We start from the raw sequence: 18,800 nt of genomic DNA, 5'->3' as shown, positions 1-18,800 counted from the left end.
TCGTCTGAATTTGATTAAGGCTATAGGCTTCCAAGGTGGGGGCCCATCCTAGAATTGCAACCAAAGGGTCATAAGGAAGATCGGTCTTAAGTACCTTAGAGTAAAAGCAAAAAATATCAGACCAGAATTTACATAATTTTGGGCATGTCCAGAACAGATGCGCCAGTGTGCCCTCCATGGACTTACATTTGATACATAGAGGTGATACCGATGGATATATAGAATGTAATTTCGTATAAGAATAATGTAATCTATGTACAACTTTGTATTGGATCAGTTGGAAATTAGAACTAATGGAACAAGTCTTGATAACTTGGAGAGCCTCAGCCCAGGAATCATCTGAAATATCTATACCCAAGTCTTTCTCCCAGGACATCTTTAAGTGTTCTGTTGAAGGGTCTCTGGAACAATTCAAACATTCAATGCATCTAGAAACAATACCTTTTGTGTCGAGTTCGAGAGTCATGATGTTATATAGATGTTCAGGGGGTTTGTAAGTTTCAAAACTAGACATATTGACTTTTACATAATTCCGTATTTGTAGATATCTGAAAAAATGCGAGGGGGGTATTCCAAATTTTTGTCTAAGCTGATTAAAAGTGGCAAATATGTTGTCAATGTATAAATCTCCTATGGTTATAATCCCTTTGTCCTTCCAGGATAGAAAAGTCTTATCTGTTTGCGAGGGAGGGAATGCGTGGTTACAAGCTATAGGGGTAAGAGAGCATATTTGAGGTAGTTTAAAGATCCTTCTTAACTGGTACCAAATCTTTAGTGAGTTTACAATAATGGGATTGCACTTCTTAAAATTTGGAATAGGTTTGTTTTCTGCAAAGAGTAGAGCTGGTAGTGAAAAACCTTGAATATCTCTTTCAATGGCGAGCCACGCCGGAATGTTAGTGGTTGATTCTCCAGGCCCTGCTTTGTTCCAATACATTAAGGCCCGTACGTTGGCTGCCCAATAATAGTGCTGAAAGTAAGGGAGGCCTAGGCCTCCTACCGCTCTTGCCTTACAAATATGAGCTTTGGATATGCGATGGGCTTTATATCCCCAAATAAATGGCATAATCACAGAATCAAGTGTCTTAAAGAATAGCCGAGTTAAAAAAATTGGAATATTTTGAAACAAATAAAGAAATCTTGGTAGGGTGACCATTTTAATTGCATTAACACGCCCAATCATTGTTAACGGGAGTACCCGCCAGGCCTCCACATCACGCCTCAGTCTGTCTACCATAACTTTGTAATTTGTTTCATGTAATTTCTTGTATTTTCTGGGCACAGTGACACCAAGATATTTTAATTCACTCAAAGTTTTAAAAGGAAGATTATCGATAAAACCGCTATCCATAGTATCATATAATGGCATAAATTCACTTTTCTGCCAGTTAACGCTGTATCCCGAAAGGGTACCGAACTCCTTGATAAGATTAAATAAAAAAGGCAGAGATCTCTCCGGTTCTGATAGGAAGAGAAGGACATCATCCGCATATAAGGAAATCCGATGTTCAATGCCCCCCATTTTGACAGGAGATATATGCGGATGACCCCTTATACTCACCGCCAAGGGTTCCATCGCCATGGCGAAAAGTAAAGGGCTCAATGGGCAACCCTGGCGGGCACCCCGATGAAGAGAAAACAAGGGCGATTTATTGCTATTGGTGAGAACCGAGGCAGAGGGGCAGAGGTACAGCATCTCAACCCACGAGGAGAAGTTTTGTCCCAGGCCAAATTCTTCTATGGTCCTCAATATGTAGGGCCACTCAACACTATCAAATGCTTTGTAAGCATCTAGGGACAAAACGGCTATTTTATCTTGCTTTCCATGCCCACTGTATACAATGTTCATGAGTCTGCGTACATTATGGAAAGAGAACCTTCCAGGTATAAAACCTGTTTGATCCTCATGTATAATTGAACCAAGACATTTGCTTAGTCTATTAGCTAAAATTTTTGTAAATATTTTCAAATCGTTACCGAGGAGGGAGATGGGTCTGTAATTGGAAGGGTCTGTACTATCTTTGCCAGTCTTTAGGATCAATGCAATATTAGCAGTATAGAGTGTTTCAGGCAATCTTTTATTTTCAATCGAATCATTAAACATTCTTAACATCAGGGGACCAATCTGATCCGAGAAAGCTTTATAAAATTCTATACCAAAGCCATCTGGGCCGGCAGTTTTACCATTGGGAAAGCTTCTGATGGCCGCAAGAACTTCTTCAAGTGTTATATCAGAGTTCAAATTTTTCCTTGCATCCTCACTAACTTTAGGAAGTCCAAGAGACTGAAGAAATTTTGTAATATCTAATGGATCTACCTTACTTTTAGATGAGTACAACTCCTGATAAAATTCCTGAAACACCTTATTTATTTCTGCTGGATTAGTGGTCAAGGCACCGGTTTGTAGTCTAATGGTATTTATAGCTCTATTGGCTTGTATAAATCTGAGTTGACGGGCTAACAGTCGGTTGGGTTTGTCACCTAGCTCAAATTGTTTCTGTTTTATCTTCAGCAACAAAGAGCTGATTTGTGTAGCTAGCAGAGTATTATATTCATATTTAAGCTTCATAATTTTAGCCAGTGTCACCCTAGATGATGTGGCTTTAAACTGATTTTCCAATACGGCTAAGTCTGTCTCTATTTCCAATAGCCTCTTGCCTCTCTGCTTCTTCAATTTCACCTGATGAGCTATAACTTGACCTCTAATGACTACTTTAAGAGCTTCCCATAAGGTTGAGTCTGATACATCTCCCTTATCATTAAATGAAAGAAATTCAGCAATATTGGTGGAACACATGTCTTTGAAATTGTCCTCATTAAGCAAAGTAGGGTTAAAGCGCCATGCATAAGGGGGTCTTTCCATCCCAAAATCCACTGAAATCGACACCGGGGAGTGATCTGATATTAAAATATTGTGATATTTGGAGGATAGGATCTTAGAGGTTAACTTGAAATCCGTTAAAAAGAAGTCAATCCTTGTATATGAATTATGAACATTTGAGAAAAACGAATAGTCCATGTCAGTAGGGTGATGCAGTCTCCAAATATCAAGAATATTCAAAGACTGCATGAGATTATTTAAAACCATAGTGGAGTTAGAGGTTTTTGGAGGACTAGGAGAATGCCTATCCAGAAACGGGTCCAATATACTATTGAAATGATAATATAATTAATAACTCCAAGCAACCATTAAGATTAGAGGATAAAGAAATGAGGATGCTTATGGCACATTACTTGTCATTTTAAATATTGCAATAAATATCATACCGTGGACTTTATACAGGGCATTATTGTACAATGAATTTATTTTGATATTGTTAGTGTATGATAAATTAAATAATCCAAAATAACTAGAATTTCAAAAAATATAATGTGCATTTTCATTATAGGTTCCACAAAACAGCAGTTTAGAGATGGAATACCGTTACTATAACACAGCAGTTACCACCATCCAAAAACTATTACGATTCCACATTATTGAACTGTACTGGTTTGCATTTCACTTTATTAAAATGTACATCTCAAATGTATAAAATCAACATTAAAAAGTTGATTGCCAAAAAAAATAGGCCCTTTCTTCAGTTTCATTCAGAAAGAACATGTGCCATTTAAAACAATAAAAATAAGCTCGCAAAAAAAAAAGCGTTTGACACAAACATCAAATTAATATCCCTTTTGGATCAAATCATCTTCCAAACTATCACATAATCTCATCTCAAACAAGACTTTCATGAACAAGTTAAAATATTTACAATGTACTAGTTCTAAAATTAAATAAAAACAACATGTAGCAGCATCATGGCAGACCAGCGGCCAAAATGCTGCCCAGGAGTGTTCGATCCTTGAGAGCGTTCTCCACATCTCGCTCTTCAATCCTCAAAGAGATCTAGAAAAGAACAGTGTAATTTTAAACCTCTCGTTGAATTCTACTAAAGAAGATGAATAGGAATAAAACATCAGGAAAGACTCTTACTTTAGTCATTCGAGCCTCTTTGGCCTTTTTGAGTGTGAAGATTCCTCTGCTCTCCAGCAAACTGCAGAGAGACAAACACTCCGTCTGTCCAGCTCCACCCACCTGCCTCTGTTTACACAGCTTACTATACACTTCACACAGCTACAGAGAGAAAATAAACAGGGTTAAGTATGAGAGCAATGAATATCATCGAGGGCATAATTTAACTTTTTTTTTTTTAAAGTAAACTTACTTTTCCCAACTGAACGTCTTTGCTTTTTCCGTTACGGATAACTAGAAGCAGGCAGCACACCAGTAGTTTCTGCTGCAGAGGGAAACTCTCACCGTCCTCTCCGCTCCTGGACGCCATTCGATCGCCGTACACCTCAGACAAAACCTGGGCCACCTGAGGAACGCTCACCCGTGATACTGCTGTAAGAGATTACAGACAAATCCGTTTTCATGTCATTTTTTCCACACATCATAACTGTTCAATAAATATGTTCTTACTGGCTATGAAAGTCACATTACATCTACGCTCGCAGTATCAGAATTGCATTATAATTCTTACCTTTAGGGCTGGTTGAAGCTTCGGATGCTGCTTTAGACCTGTCGCTTGCTTCCACAATCTCCACTGCTCTCCTAATAGATACACATGAAATTCATGAGACCCTCACCGTACAAAAGATCACACCTTTTTAGTCAATGTTATTCAATCTGGTTAGCGTAAAGCTGTTTCTCTTACCTGCAGATGTCGAGAACTTTGCGAGCGTCTCCGGACACTGCTGAGACTTTCCTTGCACAGAACTGAACAGCTGCTGCATCCAGAAGACCTTCGCCTGACACCTGAACGCACAAACACGCCAATGCATTATTGACTCTGAACACTTCCACGTAAACAAGCGACAGTTCTTTTTAAGAGATCTAACTGTGTGAAAATTTCAGAGTGAACAACATTTAACAAAAAAAACAATTTAATATCAAGTTCACCTGTAAATGTACTTTTGTTTGTTTACATTAAATCAATTACATTAATATTAGTTATGGTACGTTGGGTGCATGAGGTAAAAGTTTCATAGTTCATATAAAACAACCTTAAGTGGGAAAATCAGATTTTCATATAAATTCTGTGCGTGTTGTGAGAAACCGGGTGTACTTTAGGACCCAGAAGAAAGCGGCATGACATCTGCACTCATAACAGCGCTCAAGCAGAATAAACAAGTTTCAAGTCTCATCAGATCACATCATTTAATGAAAAATGAATAGAAATGATGGGTCTGTATAAAGAAATATAACGTCAACGTGTGTCAGTATGTCTTCATCTCCACAAATGTGCACATTTTTGGATTAAAGTTCTAATAAGTGCAGCACTGTCATCACACTCTAAATAGGCATGTGTCTCGCGTTATTGTGTTCCGAATGTCAATACTCCTGATTTACTCTCCTCTCCTGACATAAACGAACAATTTGCACCCACATTATACTCAAACTTGTTGTTTCAAGCTGATAACACTGGTGCGCTTTAACAGTAATTAAAATATGATACGGTAACACTAACCGTTAAACATTTTTATTACGGTAAACCATCAAAATGGTTATCACATCCCTAGTTCGTATATGTACGGACACAAACCTGTGCAATTCGGTCTTGGACGATAGCGTTGAGCTCCTCATGACTGTAAGGGGGAAAGTTAAGCAGTTTGGGCCGGCAATGAGGTTTGGCCTGCAGTCTGGGGAGAATGCGGTCGGTCAAGTCCAATGCGTTTGCAATCCCTAAGGGGTTCAAAGTTCAATAATCAGCGTTTATAAAAATTACAAACATCTTAATAGTTCAGATATCTTGGTGAGCAATAAAGTTTTATTCAGCATTTTCAAACAGATACGGTATAGAAGACCAGCTTACCGATAAGACAGAGGCGAGATTTGGGCAGATAAGGCCATTCGAAGATAGTGTACAGCACCTCTTGAGACTTGCTGTCCAACTGATCCATCTCATCAAGAACCAAAAGGCTGTCGTACACGAAACAAAAAATGAGACTACATTCCACAAACTTATGAGAAAGAAATGTGAAATTGCACACGAATGTGAACTTACACAGTGGGTCCTGGGCCGGTAAGAAATTTCGCTAGCCGAGCTTCACTGTGACCCTTGGAGATCCCCAGTTTTTCACCCAGCAATGGGAAGATTGCATGAGAGCTTCGCAGATTCATGCAGTTGATGACCACCGTCTGAATTCCTTTCAACAGAGTCTAGAAATGAAGCAGAACTCGTGTGACTTCAATGCATCACCCAAGTAAACACCTATCTTAATTCTTGTGCAAAACCTATTTTCATTTTTTCTTGAACTCACCTTCCGCTCTTGGAGGACACAGTTCAAACAGGCCGTCTTGCCCGTGCCAGGAGCCCCAGAGATGTAAAGACTTGAAGGTTTTGCTTCCACCACGTGGTTCTTCAGAAAAGACACAATGGCGGCTCTCTCCGTCTCACGGGAGAGCAGACGCTCTGGTACTGCGGTGTGCAGAGCCTGCTTTACACTTTGATACCCCGAGTCTGCGAAAACCAAATACCCAAGTGTCAGCATTATTACACATAAGCAAGCATTAAACTTAAAATGTCAACATTTCACAAAACTTACTTTTCGTAGAGAAGAGCCGAGCAACAGGGGTCTTTCCTTCGGTCTGGGGGAGTAGATTGAAACGAGCAGACTCTTGTGGCCTTTTCGGCGATGGACGGGAAACAGGAGATAGGGGGATTTTTGGTGAGGACGGGACGGGACGTTGAGGGGAGGAGATGACCGGCGTGTTCTCGTTGAAGGAAAGTTTACGGGGAGAGCATAAAGCAGGACGACTCTGCTTGGGAGGTGAGCCAAGCATAGAGGTCGGGAGGTTACATCCATTCTCATCACCTGAAACATCAATGAGACCGCATGAACACATATTCAAGAGTTTAACAAGCGCAAGATATAAACCATGACTAAATACTGTAAGCAATTTGCCAGTACTTTAAATAAAACAAACTCACCCGTGCGCTTGCGAGGACTCAAAGGAAGCCGTTCAGACAGAGAGGTGTTTTTCAACACCGAGCTCCTAGGAGAAAGGGGGATGCTTCGTGAATCCAGCACATTTGTCTTTATTGGAGACAGTGGGGTTGCCTGTATATCCACAGTGTTCTCAGAGGAGACTTTAGGTCGAGAACCCAATCTGGACGACTTCCGCCTGGGGAACTGTAGGGTGGGCTGACTCTGTGAGCGGGTGCTGGGCATTTTCAGTCTGAAACCAGGAAACAGATCTTTTAATAATCTATGACTATTTATTGTGATCATGCAAATGAATGATCCTTAAACTGTTTGTCAGGTCTAGATTTATTCAATAGTGTCATTCAGCACACATGTGGAATTTAGCAAGTGAGTGTTGTTCTTACAGGACGTCCTCTAGGGTGCGAATCATTGACAATTAAAACTTGTTTGGGGTGTTGAAATTGACATGAAGTAATCAAGCAATACAATGAGATTCAATTTATTTTCATGCATCATCACGTCACGATACATATACACGCTTTCATATTGCATAGCTCCAGGAAGCGCTCACATCCTTCACAAGCTCACTCAATTCTTCCACCCCAAACTGAAAAACACATTTACAAAAAACGCAAAAGGTTCACTTTATAAATCAGACGATAGTTGATCACAAAACTGTAAAATACGGCCTCAGTTACTCCTACGGGTTACTTGGCGCCAAACTATTTACCCTCCCGCAAAACAACTGCGAATCAAAAGCAGACAAAACGTCCGTAAGACAACCTTGTAAGAAATGAACACATTAATACTTTATATCTTACCTGATCTGCAAAACTGTTGAGTTATTTCGATAATCGCTGAAAGAACAAGCAGCTGGTTCCACAGACTATCCCGCCGTCAAACTAGCGCCAAATCCGTCTGAGCACTGAACAGCTGAGTCCCGGATCTCTGACGTGTGCTGATGAAAACGCTTTTCATTGGTTGTGAAAGTTAAGCGGCTCTCCAGTAACCAATTAGATTCGTGGCACATCCCCCACTGACTTGACTGTAAAGGCGGGTTATTTCTTTGTCGATGTTTTGGCGGACAGAATTTCCCGGGAAATGTAAGTGTTGCTTTCTGCACATTAAGAGTTAGACACACGTGTATTTATGCAATACTTCAAATATAAGCTGTTTTATACTTAAAGCATTTTGTATTTAGTCTGTCTATCATTAAACGTTAAGAAATCCTCACTATATAATCAAATTCATCACACACACACAATGCATTAAAATACATAAACAAGATGAAATACAGAATACTGAAGCTCAGACAGTTTGTCCCATGCCCTTCTTTATTCAAATGCATCATATTATCACGGTGTTTAAAACAATCTAAAACAGCGATAAAATTACATTCACATATTATAATACCAAATCCCGCAAAATAACTTTTAGAATTACTAACAGCCCAAAAGTGCCTGAACTGAGGCAACGTGATACCTGACACAATGTTAAAAGTGTTATGTTATTTGACTTTTAATTCTTACAAATGTCACGTGTTTAAAATGAACCCATTGGCAAACGTCCATGCCTGTAGTGTTTATACAAAATCTATTAAAATGTATTTCCTGAAATTTTGCTTTAGTTTGAAACAAAAACGATAAACGGCAATGTATAAATTATGGTACCCAGTTGGAGTAATGGTGCAAATAAGCCACAAGATGGCACTAAACAACTGCATATATACAGGTGTTTTTGGGAGAACATGTGGCACTTCATATTTGGTCACTATTGAGCAAAACACAGTTCCCTTTACAGAGGTGAAGCAAATAAAGTGATCACAAGTGTTCTCATTCACACATTGAGATGTTCCAGGGAAATAGAAAACTATGGCTTGAAAAAATAAACAGCCATTCATAGCTTTTCGTAGTGTATGCAAACACGTTTTTCTCAATTTAAACGTAACTCTGTCCTGGACACACTATTCTTGAATTTAAAATGTATAAAACTCAATAAACAAACATCTAACATAAACTGATACGCAATAAAATGATTGTCCGGAAAAATACAGACGTGACTCATTTAAGAACGTCGTCTTATATGCATAGACATCAATAATCTACAAGTGCTACACATTTTCTCATTTATTAAAACGAAAACTTTGGTCGGTCTAAGAGGTGGAATGTGTACATTCAACCCATGATCTATGGAGTAGTGTGCTCTGGCTTGGTCGCTAAACTGTGTCCCTGTTCTCCGGCACAATATTAGAAGGTGCGTTTTCTAGGCAGCACAGGGATATTGCACAGTGTTTTTAGGTCTAGAAGTACAGCATTCTGGAGTAGTTTGCATAAGAAATCATGCTGGTATATAGTGTTGTCCTAGGAGTGTTATCCGAGTAGATGTTTGGTATGAATAACTATTGTTTGTGTGGCACTAATATGTACAGTATGCTATGTACATGGTTGTGTGTGTGTGTGAAGGTTTTGGCATCTCTTTTTGGTCAATTTCACTGGATGTTCATCTTGAAACAGGAGGCAGTGGAGGAGCACCTCTGACCATAGCTGCATGAAAAATAAAAAAAATGAAATCAATTACTTCACCCCCTTTTTCCTAAACAAATCTATTCAGCTATACATAAAACAAACATAAAATTACCAGTGTAATATTATATTTACATGTAATATTAATTTATACTACAATATTATAAACATGACATTTAAATCACAACATTGCAGTCAGTGATCACACATAACCAGAATTGGTTTAAATCTATTTTAAGTTCATTATGAACAAGTCTTTACTCTTTTCGGTTTTGCTGGGATAGATCTTCTGGAATGATCTGTATTCTTCTGGAGGGGGAAGGTCTTCTATAGGGTGGAAGGGGTACTTGGATTCGAAATCATCTGAGAAAGTGAAACATATTTCATGAACATACATAAACATTTAAGGCCCAAAATTTAGGACAAATCTATTTAATGCATATACTGTAAATATATATATATGTTTGCATTTTTTCATGTTATGATGCTTCATATGTTCTGGATAACTCTTATCTATCCTCCTTACATGTTAACACTGGATCTATACTATTATTTAGCAGATAGGTTTTCAATTTAAATACCATACATTATGTATAGCACCACAAATATTTATATTCCCCAAATAACTATAACCTCTACAGAAAAACACCTAGAACCTGGATAATATATGCTAATTACATTAAAAGAAAAATGTATAGACCATTTTGCAAGACATTAACAACACCAGATAAAAGTGCACTAGTCCACTAGGGGTCAATACACACACAGAAAGTGTGCAGTGTGCCCTTGTTAAAGAAGAACAATACAAAACCAAAATGCTTAAACCAAGAACAGTAAGCTAAGAAGCATATCCTTATCCATACTGTTTGGTTGTTGTTCTTTGTTGTCTGGGTGTTTGCTCGAATTGTCTGTAATGGCGAATTACTTCCTCTATCATTAATTTGCAGTGGGTCTGTGAATGACGCGACTCAGCGCTGCCCTCTGATGGTCTAGTAGAGCACACATACTCATGTGGTCCTCTTGGAATTTTAAGGTTCTAACTGCATAATTTAAATATAAGGTTATTATAAGGTTCTGAGTAGTTTTGAGATATTGAGCTTTAAAGTTTTTGCATTTCATGTAGCAAAAGTTTTATGAGGAACAAATCTCTTTTATAAATGAAAAAGACTCTAAATGTATTCCAAATGTATAATATCATTTTTTTTCTAAAATTTGTAAATGTATTTTTTGGAACAGGTCAAACGCAGATAGAACCTTCTGATTCAGGCATTAACTGCATTTTGTGAATCTATGTAAACATAGGTTTTAGGAAGCTAGCGCTGCTGGCTAGTGTTGTGTCTAAAAATGAATAAAGAAATTTCTCCTCAACAAAACCTAAAACGAAACAGAAAGCTGAACCTGATTGTCCCTCTATTGTGCATTCAAAGTGCTGATTGGCTCTTGCAGATAGAACCTTATAGCACCAAATTACAATTCGATTTTGTAGATAGAACCTTTTTGTTTCCTTAAAAAAGTCAAAACATGACATAATGTTAATTGTAAATAAGTTGTCACAGAATACGAATATGTAATGTCAGATAGAACCTTATAATTCTATGGCGCCGAATTGTACTGCGCATTTTTCGGACCCAAGAAGCGGTGCGCACGTGTTTGTGCGCAAGACGGACATGGAAAGTCAAGTGTACCCGCTCCTTTAAAGATGTTCATATATTATTTTTATTTGGTTTTAAATGTCCTGTTGGATGTATTTAGTTTGTCATGTTTGTGTAATACTAAAACAGGAAGTGATCCAGTGTTGTTTACGTCTATACCGCACGCAGTCCTTCATTCAATTCAAGGGTTAAAAATGCTTATCATGGGATCTATGGCTGTCAGCAGGATGCATTGAAAAAAATACACGATGTCCGGTTTGGCGTAAATGGATGGTGACAATGACCTTATGTTTATGACTATTTGACAATACACGGCTGTTCTAAGAAAGCTTTGCTGCCTTGCATAAGGAAATAAGAGCCCATATTTGCATTACTAAGAGGTCATTTGACTACAGGGATATTTTGGAATGCTGATAAAACAAGTCTATAGATCCAGTGAGGCAAACTTGCTAGGATTCAATGTTATGAAATTTAGTAAACTATGAACAGAGAAACCTCTTAAATATTGGAAAGAATAAACATGAGTTGTTGTTTATTGTGTAGAATATATTAAATTACAAAACACAAATACCAAATTATTATCATGTTTGTACCAGACTTACCAGAAAGAGACTTGGAGTGAAGCGGTGTGTGTCCGTTGCGGACAGGTGGAGGAGGTGGAGGTGCATGTGCTGTAGCCTGACGTCCAGTTGAGGAGAGAGAAGGAGGTTTCCCTCGGCTAGGAGGTTCATTGTGTGACCGGTAAGGAGGTGGAGGGGCTTGCATTTCCCTAACCCCGTTACGAGACCCAGGAGGAGGAGGCTGAGGAGCTGAATGAGCAAAGTATTTTAAATGACATCTCCATTTCATTGGAGTGTTTAGCGGCTATAGAACGTTGTAAAGAGATACATTTATAAAGTTAATGATAAGAAAACAAGAAACACACCTGTGCTACGGCCCACCGGCTCACGTGTCGGTGGCGGTGGTCGTCGGTTCTGTTGGGAAGGGGGTGGAGGAGCCTGGCCGCGAACGTTAGCGTTGGAATGGCCTCTCTTGTTCAGCGAGTTTCGCCTCTGTGGTAACTCAGGCGCTGGGTCACCATTGGAGACATTAGGTGGCTGTCGATAGGGAGGTGGGGGTGGGGGAGCACTGGAGGAGCTAGAGGATGAAGAGGAGCGTGATGAAATGGGGGGGTTTCTAGAAGGTCCATCACGGGAAGAAGCTGGTGGGAGAGGAGGCCCTTTGTTTAAAGGTGGAGGAGGCCCTTTGTTTACAGGTGGAGGAGGCCCTTTGTTTACAGGTGGAGGAGGCCCTTTGTTTGCAGGTGGAGGAGGCCCTTTGCTTACAGGTGGAGGTGGAAGGGGTTTCTCACGACTCCCAGATGACGACCCAGAACCCTGATGGTTTGAGGTGGGTCCGCGGTTCCCGCCGCGATTGAACGGTGGAGGTGGAGGCGGGGCAGAGCTGCTAGGTTTAGAGGAACTGCTGACAGCAGATGGTTTGGTGACATCCGGCAGTGATGGGCGATGGTTTCGTGATGGCTCGTGAGCTGAGGGGCGATCTCCTTCACCACTACGTCCAGAACCGTCAAGCTCGGAATGACTCGCAACACGGGGTACTGCAGAACGAGAGCCGGGTGGTCGCAGTGCTGACCTTCCTACAGTACTGTCTGTGAGGACACATCAATTAAAAACAATTTTACAATAACTTAAGCAACAAACTCTGTACACGTTTAATGCAACATTTTTGTAATGTTTATGGAGATTGCCAATACAAAGTCATTCATCCGACCAACCACATACCTCCAACTGGTCGTAGTTTAGGCACTCCTCCGCTGAACAACCCACCCATGGCCATAGGCCCAGAACTACCTCCAAACCCTCCTCCACCACCACCACCACCACCCCCACCTCCTCCTCCACCTCCTCCTCCACTGCCACCACTTCGACCTCCAGCGTCTGTCAGGAAATGAATTGCATTATTAGCTATAGATCTTCTCAAAACATTTATTTTCAACCAAGCATGAATCCAACCCAATAACCTACTTTCAATTATAGGTGCACTTCTGTCATTGACCACGTTGGTTTTCTTTAGTTTGGCGCCTTTGCAGATGTCTGACAGCAGAGCTCCTCTTCCCTTGGCATCATCTCGATTGACTTTGGGAGGAGAGGTGTTTGCCTGCAAGTAAACAAATTCAAAGGTATCAATAATGATATCCAACCACTAATTAAAGTTTTTTTCACAGAAACACGTAAATGATATATAACAATTTTTAACCTATGGATAAAACATACAACTGCCCACTACAACACTAAGGTGTTGGGCCACTATGCAAAAGCGACAAAACAACCATGGCTCTTTACTTAAAGCTACGCCTGTTAAGAAAACAAAGCATACATTTTGTGCAATTACTGCCTGTCATTTGAGTTTGTGGCAAAACATTTTGCAGTGTTTACGTATTGTTTTTTAAGGCATATTAATTCATTAAAATAGAAGTTTAATGTGTTAAATAAAGTACAAGTTGATTTTATAATGCCTTCATTTTTTGCATTTTGTGTTAAGGTAAATAACAGACTATTTTTCCTACATATTTCATCATTGAAAAAATATTTAGTCTTGTTCTTGTGAATCCCGTCTCTTGCCTCGTCTCTTAAGATAAGTGTCTAGTCACACCTCTATTGAGCAACACTATTATTTTATATATCATTATTTATCTGAAGTCGTGGATTGAGTGCCACTTTCTCAAAAAATATAACATTGGACACTTAACATTTAATCCAAATAGTTGTTTATTTTATTTTACATCTTTAATTAGCATCATAACTAGTGATATTTGACTATATTGGTCCCTAACAGAAAGATTTGGGATCTAATGGTGCAACCAGTTAGTTACACTGTTTGACTTTTCAATTTAAAATCAAATTTGACAGCAGGCATAAATGGATACCTTTGTAAATAAATATGGCATTGATTGGATTGTTTCAGATGACATTCTTAAAGTAATTTCTGTCAGGACCACTGTCGTGAAATATTTAAACAATTGCAATATTAAAGGTTGGTGGAATGAAACCTGTTCTGGGCAAACTCTCCACCTTGCATGGACAGAGCGGGAGCTCAGCAATACATGTGCCCCGACCTGGGGAACTAGAATAGTTCATGATGCATAACAGGATTAAATTAAAATGATCTGAAAGATACAGGCAGCTATGGTGGAGATGGGGATGGAGGTGGGTTTTTAGTGCGTCACGATTGAGCAGCTGATAAGGAGTAGAGAAAGGCAACTTAAATAGGACAGTATGTGTTGAATGACTATTGGTTAACGTTGACTAGCTGCATGTGATGTGATCAGCTGATGAAAGTTAGAATAACGTGAAGATACTCATTTCTATAATAATGATGAATTATCAATATATTTTGGGGGTCATACCATTTGACATGCATACATTTACAATAACGCATTTGGCAGACGCTTTTATCCAAAGCGACTTACGTTACATTAACCTATACATTTATAATAAGGTATGTCCAATCCCCTGGGATCGAACCCACAACTTTGCATTGTAACGCAATGCTCTTACCACTGAGCTACAGGAAAGCATACCTAAGAATACCTGACCATCCCCTTAAAATGTCAAATTAGCTTACATTTAAAACAAGTTTCTAACTTTTGCATGCAACAGTTAGCTTCTCTATGATTTCATTTCAGGTCACATGTCTTCTTGCATAATATTAACAAAATTGCTCCTTGAAAGGTGGTCACACCACCTTGACATTTCATGATTTTGACTTGACTCACATGATTCCCAAATGAATTATAACATTATAAACAATGTTCTTCCATAACTTTAATTAACTATTAAATAGGACTAACATAAGATTGTGCAAAGGTCTCTGATATGGTGTTCTGGTGAGAATTTCACCTTTTTTGTATCAAGTTTTTACGGTTGCACTACAATCTACACTGCAATCATTCCCTAATTATTCTCTCAAAATGAATTAAAATCAGAATTTAAGTCTCGGTCCTCAGAAAAGAGAATGTATGCAACAATTTCCATATATGTTTTGAAATTTTAACCCTTTTAAATCTATTTAAATCACAGGGACACAAAAAATGTTCACGTCATTGACCCAAATGCAGACATTAAATAGATATATCTGACAGATGTTTGTGTCAGGTTTTTTCTGTTCTATCATCAACATGGTGTAAATCACTATACTAAAGTATAACAATTCCATGTATCATTTACATCCATCAAACAACTGTGCAGGTCAATATACATAACGCTTAGGGTTAAATAATAGTAAATGTGAAGCTTGTCTAAGCAAGCACTTGTAATACTTCCTTTAACAATGGTTTAAAAGGTCAATATAGATATTATAGACAGTTTATCATCAATTAGAAGCAGATAGGAGAATTGATTGCTCTGTCTCAGTGATGGTTTAACAAATATGATACCAGCTCTGCTTTACACTGACCTGACTTAAGGTTGGGGGTGGTGGGGGTCCAGGTGGAGGGGGAGGAGGAGGAATGGGCATGTTGGTGAATTCTGAAGACCTCAGCGGTCACTTCAATCTTTGTTTGTTGACTATTCCCCAAAACAGCTCTGTACTTGAGAAAAAGAAGCGTTACTCTATATTTCAGAGGTTAGCGTAATTAACCTCACACTATCCCACAAACCATGACAGTTCCAGGAACTATCCTGCATATGACAGCAAGCTTGGTACTGTGTACGCTATTGTAACAGGTAATAGTTTAAAAAGTATTTAGAAGGTTAAAATTACCTTTTCACTGTGGTTCCAAAGGGACACTCCAGAAACTTTGCTCGAAGTTTCTTTTTCCTGACTGTTTTGAGAGAAGTGATCGCTCAGATGAAGTGGGGTGATACAAAACTTTAGCAGGGCTAACTGGAATGTTGTTCAGCAGGATCTGGGATGACACAATGACTTATGTTAGTTTGAAACGGGGGAAGCACAGTAACTGAACCAGAACTGTATAAATCTACTTTATAAATATACCTATGTTAAAGAGAAAGGGTCATTTTAATTACTTACACCAACAATCTTTGTGTTTAACAACCCGTAGTTGCTTTAGAGACGATGTGACCATGGATGCATGTTATTTTCTATGCGAAACAACATTGATAGACAAGCATGTCACTGAGAAGGACTGTTGATATCTGGCTTATAACAGAACTACTATCGTTTTAAATTCATAACCCACTTGCAAATACAAGAAGCGTAAAAAGTTTAAAATTAGTAGAACAAACAGCCACAATAAATTGATTCCCAAAAAAGCAGTTTTTGAATATGCTGTGAAATGGCCAGAAACATTGCTGAGCTCCAGAAAAACAGGCTTCAAAAAACATTCTTGACATTGTCATATAACAGGCCAAAACAGGTAGGATATCTCATCTCTTATCACCCATATAAGATCCATCAGGCCCTTGTTTATTACACCAAGAACAGGGATTTCTGTTTCGATTATGCGTTTGTGAATAATTACCAGCAAAAAGTGCATGAGATAAAGAGTAATAAAACAAGCTTTCAGTTACTGCACTCGAACTCACAGCAGTTAATGCATATTATAATTAACATTAAAACACTGACATAGAAATAACAATGACATTACTGTTGTCATATAAAATCAACTACGGTCATGTCAAAAGTTTTGGAAGCGAAAATATTACTTTGACTTTTTGTTGGTCGACCAAAATATTTCAGGACAAGGAAATAAATAACGTGAAATAGTGTCGATGTAGTTAGATGACGAGTGGTATGCGTAACGAAAATGTGTAAGTTTAGCCTGCACAGCCTGAAGTGAACATACCTGTCAAACCATCCTGTAAATCAGTCGTGAAAAGTATGACAAGTTTTAACGTTCACGTGTTACTTAGGCAATGGCACAACTACAACAAAAACCTATTTGGAGAAGCGAAACGAGCATAAACGAAAAACAAACTTTAACTCAAGTGGCTGATCATTTTTCTCTTTTGTTGTTGTTACATATTTGTTGACACAACTCTCGAGAAACATAGTAAATCGGCTGTACATGAGGTGTAACATTACTCTTAAACACGTCAACAAATAAATAAACACGAAAAGTTGTTCCTCTCTTCCGGCTGTAAAAATGTTGGCAAAGCTTCATGGCTTACCTGTCTGTCGCGCTTCAAGACTTTTTCCCAAACAACATTAATGTTATAGTAACAGATGGATCTTCCACCGATTACTTGTTTTGTGTCCCGCCACCGAATAAAAAGTGGAAACTAAACGGGAGAAAACTTGCTGTCGTCCGCTGTCATACTGACAACATACTGCCAACTCTATAAATGAATCCCAAATAGGTCACAACGTAAAAAGGTCTCAAAAACGTCAAGAATCAAAAAAAAAGATTCCTGCTTTCTAATATCATCGCTGCCCTGTGATTATACATTAACTCTCCTGATTTACTGGGTTTGAGCGAACCCAGTTCTACGAAATCCCGGAAATCCAGGAGTCGGTACAAAATGGAGGCAAGCGGCCGAAAAACTCCGATTACAACCGGAAAGAGAGACCTGTTACTGCGTGACCAAACCTCTTTAGCTTACAGGAGTGAACTTTGGTTATTAGCATCTTGCCAAATGCAAGCGTATTTCTCTGAAGTGAACCCCCTCTCATTAATCTGTTTTAAAGGGATAGTTCACCGCAAAATGAAAACTATGACATGTTATCATTTACGCACCTTCAGATTGCTCCAAACCTGTATACATTTATTCGTTCTGCTGAACACAGAGACAGATATTTGGAAGAATGTCAGTAACCCCCATTTACTGCCGTAGTAGGGAAATACTATGGGAGTCAAAGGGAATGAGATGTGTTTGTTTCTGACATTCTTCTAAATATCTTTCTCAGTTTTGAGCATGCAAAGCAATGCACAGATTTGGAACCATCTGAGCGGGACTAAATTATGACAGCATTTTCATTTGGGGGGGGAACTGTCCCTGTAGGCCCGAATCACATTTCGCGTCTAAAACCGCGCGGAAAACGCGAGACGTGACTCTTTCTCTCTTCAAATGACCTGCGGCACTCCTAAAAGTTGATGTATTTCCATCTCGATGCGGCGCCGACGCGCCTAGAAAAAAGTGCGCACCGCGTCGCCCCCTATTTGCGCGCGCCTGCCGCATTACATTAGTCTTGTGTAGTTGAAGGTTTTAATTGATGATAACGGAAATAGACACTGGGCAGATTCGCTTAATAGGAATAGGTGTTATAATACCACTATTTCAGCACAGTTGAATTGCCCAATATGACAACCATATGCAACTGTTAATACTGTAAGGCTGTTATAGCGCCAATATAAATGAAAATTAAGGTTACCAACACGGTAAACATTTTTTTAAACTACGAAAATAATAGGGCAATACAACAAATATGTGAAGTGCATTTTTTCAGTTTTATTTATTGTTATATAGGGCCAGTTTCACCGACTAGGCTTAAGATTAGTCCCAGACTAATGGAATGTTTAAACTGTCTTCACTGAAAATAACTGACATATCTTAAAATATGTCAATGCCTTTGTTTGGGCTAAATATGCACACCAGCGATGTTTTTTTCTCCAAAGCATTAAAAAAGTGACTTAAATATTCTAATTTAACTAAGGCATACCTGTCTGTGAAACGGGGCCATAATTTGCAAATGAAGA

At 38.9% G+C, this 18,800-nt stretch overlaps 2 protein-coding genes across 4 annotated transcripts; both read right to left on the bottom strand.

Annotated features, from left to right (window-relative positions):
* Nucleotides 1-3,487: 3,487 nt before the first annotated feature.
* cdc6 (cell division cycle 6 homolog (S. cerevisiae)) lies at nt 3,488-8,148 on the bottom strand. 2 transcript variants are annotated; one of them, XM_056735191.1, is made up of 12 exons: nt 7,791-8,148; nt 6,975-7,222; nt 6,589-6,858; nt 6,304-6,503; nt 6,048-6,202; nt 5,856-5,962; nt 5,586-5,725; nt 4,698-4,798; nt 4,524-4,594; nt 4,206-4,384; nt 3,974-4,114; nt 3,488-3,886 (listed from the first exon to the last, which is right to left on the bottom strand). In XM_056735191.1, exons 2-12 carry the CDS (start codon nt 7,213-7,215, stop codon nt 3,797-3,799), a joined length of 1,695 nt encoding a protein of 564 aa, XP_056591169.1. In that variant the 5' UTR covers nt 7,216-7,222; nt 7,791-8,148; the 3' UTR covers nt 3,488-3,796. The 2 variants fall into 2 exon arrangements, with proteins under 2 accessions (XP_056591169.1, XP_056591170.1); XM_056735192.1 differs by having other exon boundaries at nt 4,206-4,381.
* Nucleotides 8,149-8,282: 134 nt separating this feature from the next.
* wipf2a (WAS/WASL interacting protein family, member 2a) lies at nt 8,283-17,733 on the bottom strand. 2 transcript variants are annotated; one of them, XM_056735194.1, is made up of 9 exons: nt 17,275-17,733; nt 15,905-16,049; nt 15,599-15,731; nt 13,168-13,300; nt 12,925-13,080; nt 12,069-12,791; nt 11,746-11,952; nt 9,753-9,854; nt 8,283-9,512 (listed from the first exon to the last, which is right to left on the bottom strand). In XM_056735194.1, exons 3-9 carry the CDS (start codon nt 15,656-15,658, stop codon nt 9,469-9,471), a joined length of 1,425 nt encoding a protein of 474 aa, XP_056591172.1. In that variant the 5' UTR covers nt 15,659-15,731; nt 15,905-16,049; nt 17,275-17,733; the 3' UTR covers nt 8,283-9,468. The 2 variants fall into 2 exon arrangements, with proteins under 2 accessions (XP_056591172.1, XP_056591171.1); XM_056735193.1 differs by having other exon boundaries at nt 15,599-15,726; nt 17,275-17,732.
* Nucleotides 17,734-18,800: the final 1,067 nt, after the last annotated feature.

Source organism: Triplophysa dalaica, chromosome 21, assembly GCF_015846415.1.
Source record: "Triplophysa dalaica isolate WHDGS20190420 chromosome 21, ASM1584641v1, whole genome shotgun sequence".
Taxonomy (NCBI): Eukaryota; Metazoa; Chordata; class Actinopteri; order Cypriniformes; family Nemacheilidae; genus Triplophysa; species Triplophysa dalaica.
Note: the sequence above shows the minus strand (reverse complement) of the source record. Positions and strands in the feature narration are given on the sequence as shown.

Coding starts and splice junctions, on each gene's coding strand:
- wipf2a (XM_056735194.1), bottom strand. CDS start 15,658: ATGCCCATTCCTCCTCCTCCCCCTCCACCTGGACCCCCACCACCCCCA. Junction 13,301..15,598: donor CACCCCCAACCTTAAGTCAG/GTCAGTGTAAAG, acceptor GTTTACTTGCAG/GCAAACACCTCTCCTCCCAA. Junction 13,081..13,167: donor AAGTGCACCTATAATTGAAA/GTAGGTTATTGG, acceptor ATTTCCTGACAG/ACGCTGGAGGTCGAAGTGGT.
- cdc6 (XM_056735191.1), bottom strand. CDS start 7,215: ATGCCCAGCACCCGCTCACAGAGTCAGCCCACCCTACAGTTCCCCAGG. Junction 6,859..6,974: donor GAGTCCTCGCAAGCGCACGG/GTGAGTTTGTTT, acceptor TTGATGTTTCAG/GTGATGAGAATGGATGTAAC. Junction 6,504..6,588: donor TCGGCTCTTCTCTACGAAAA/GTAAGTTTTGTG, acceptor TGGTTTTCGCAG/ACTCGGGGTATCAAAGTGTA.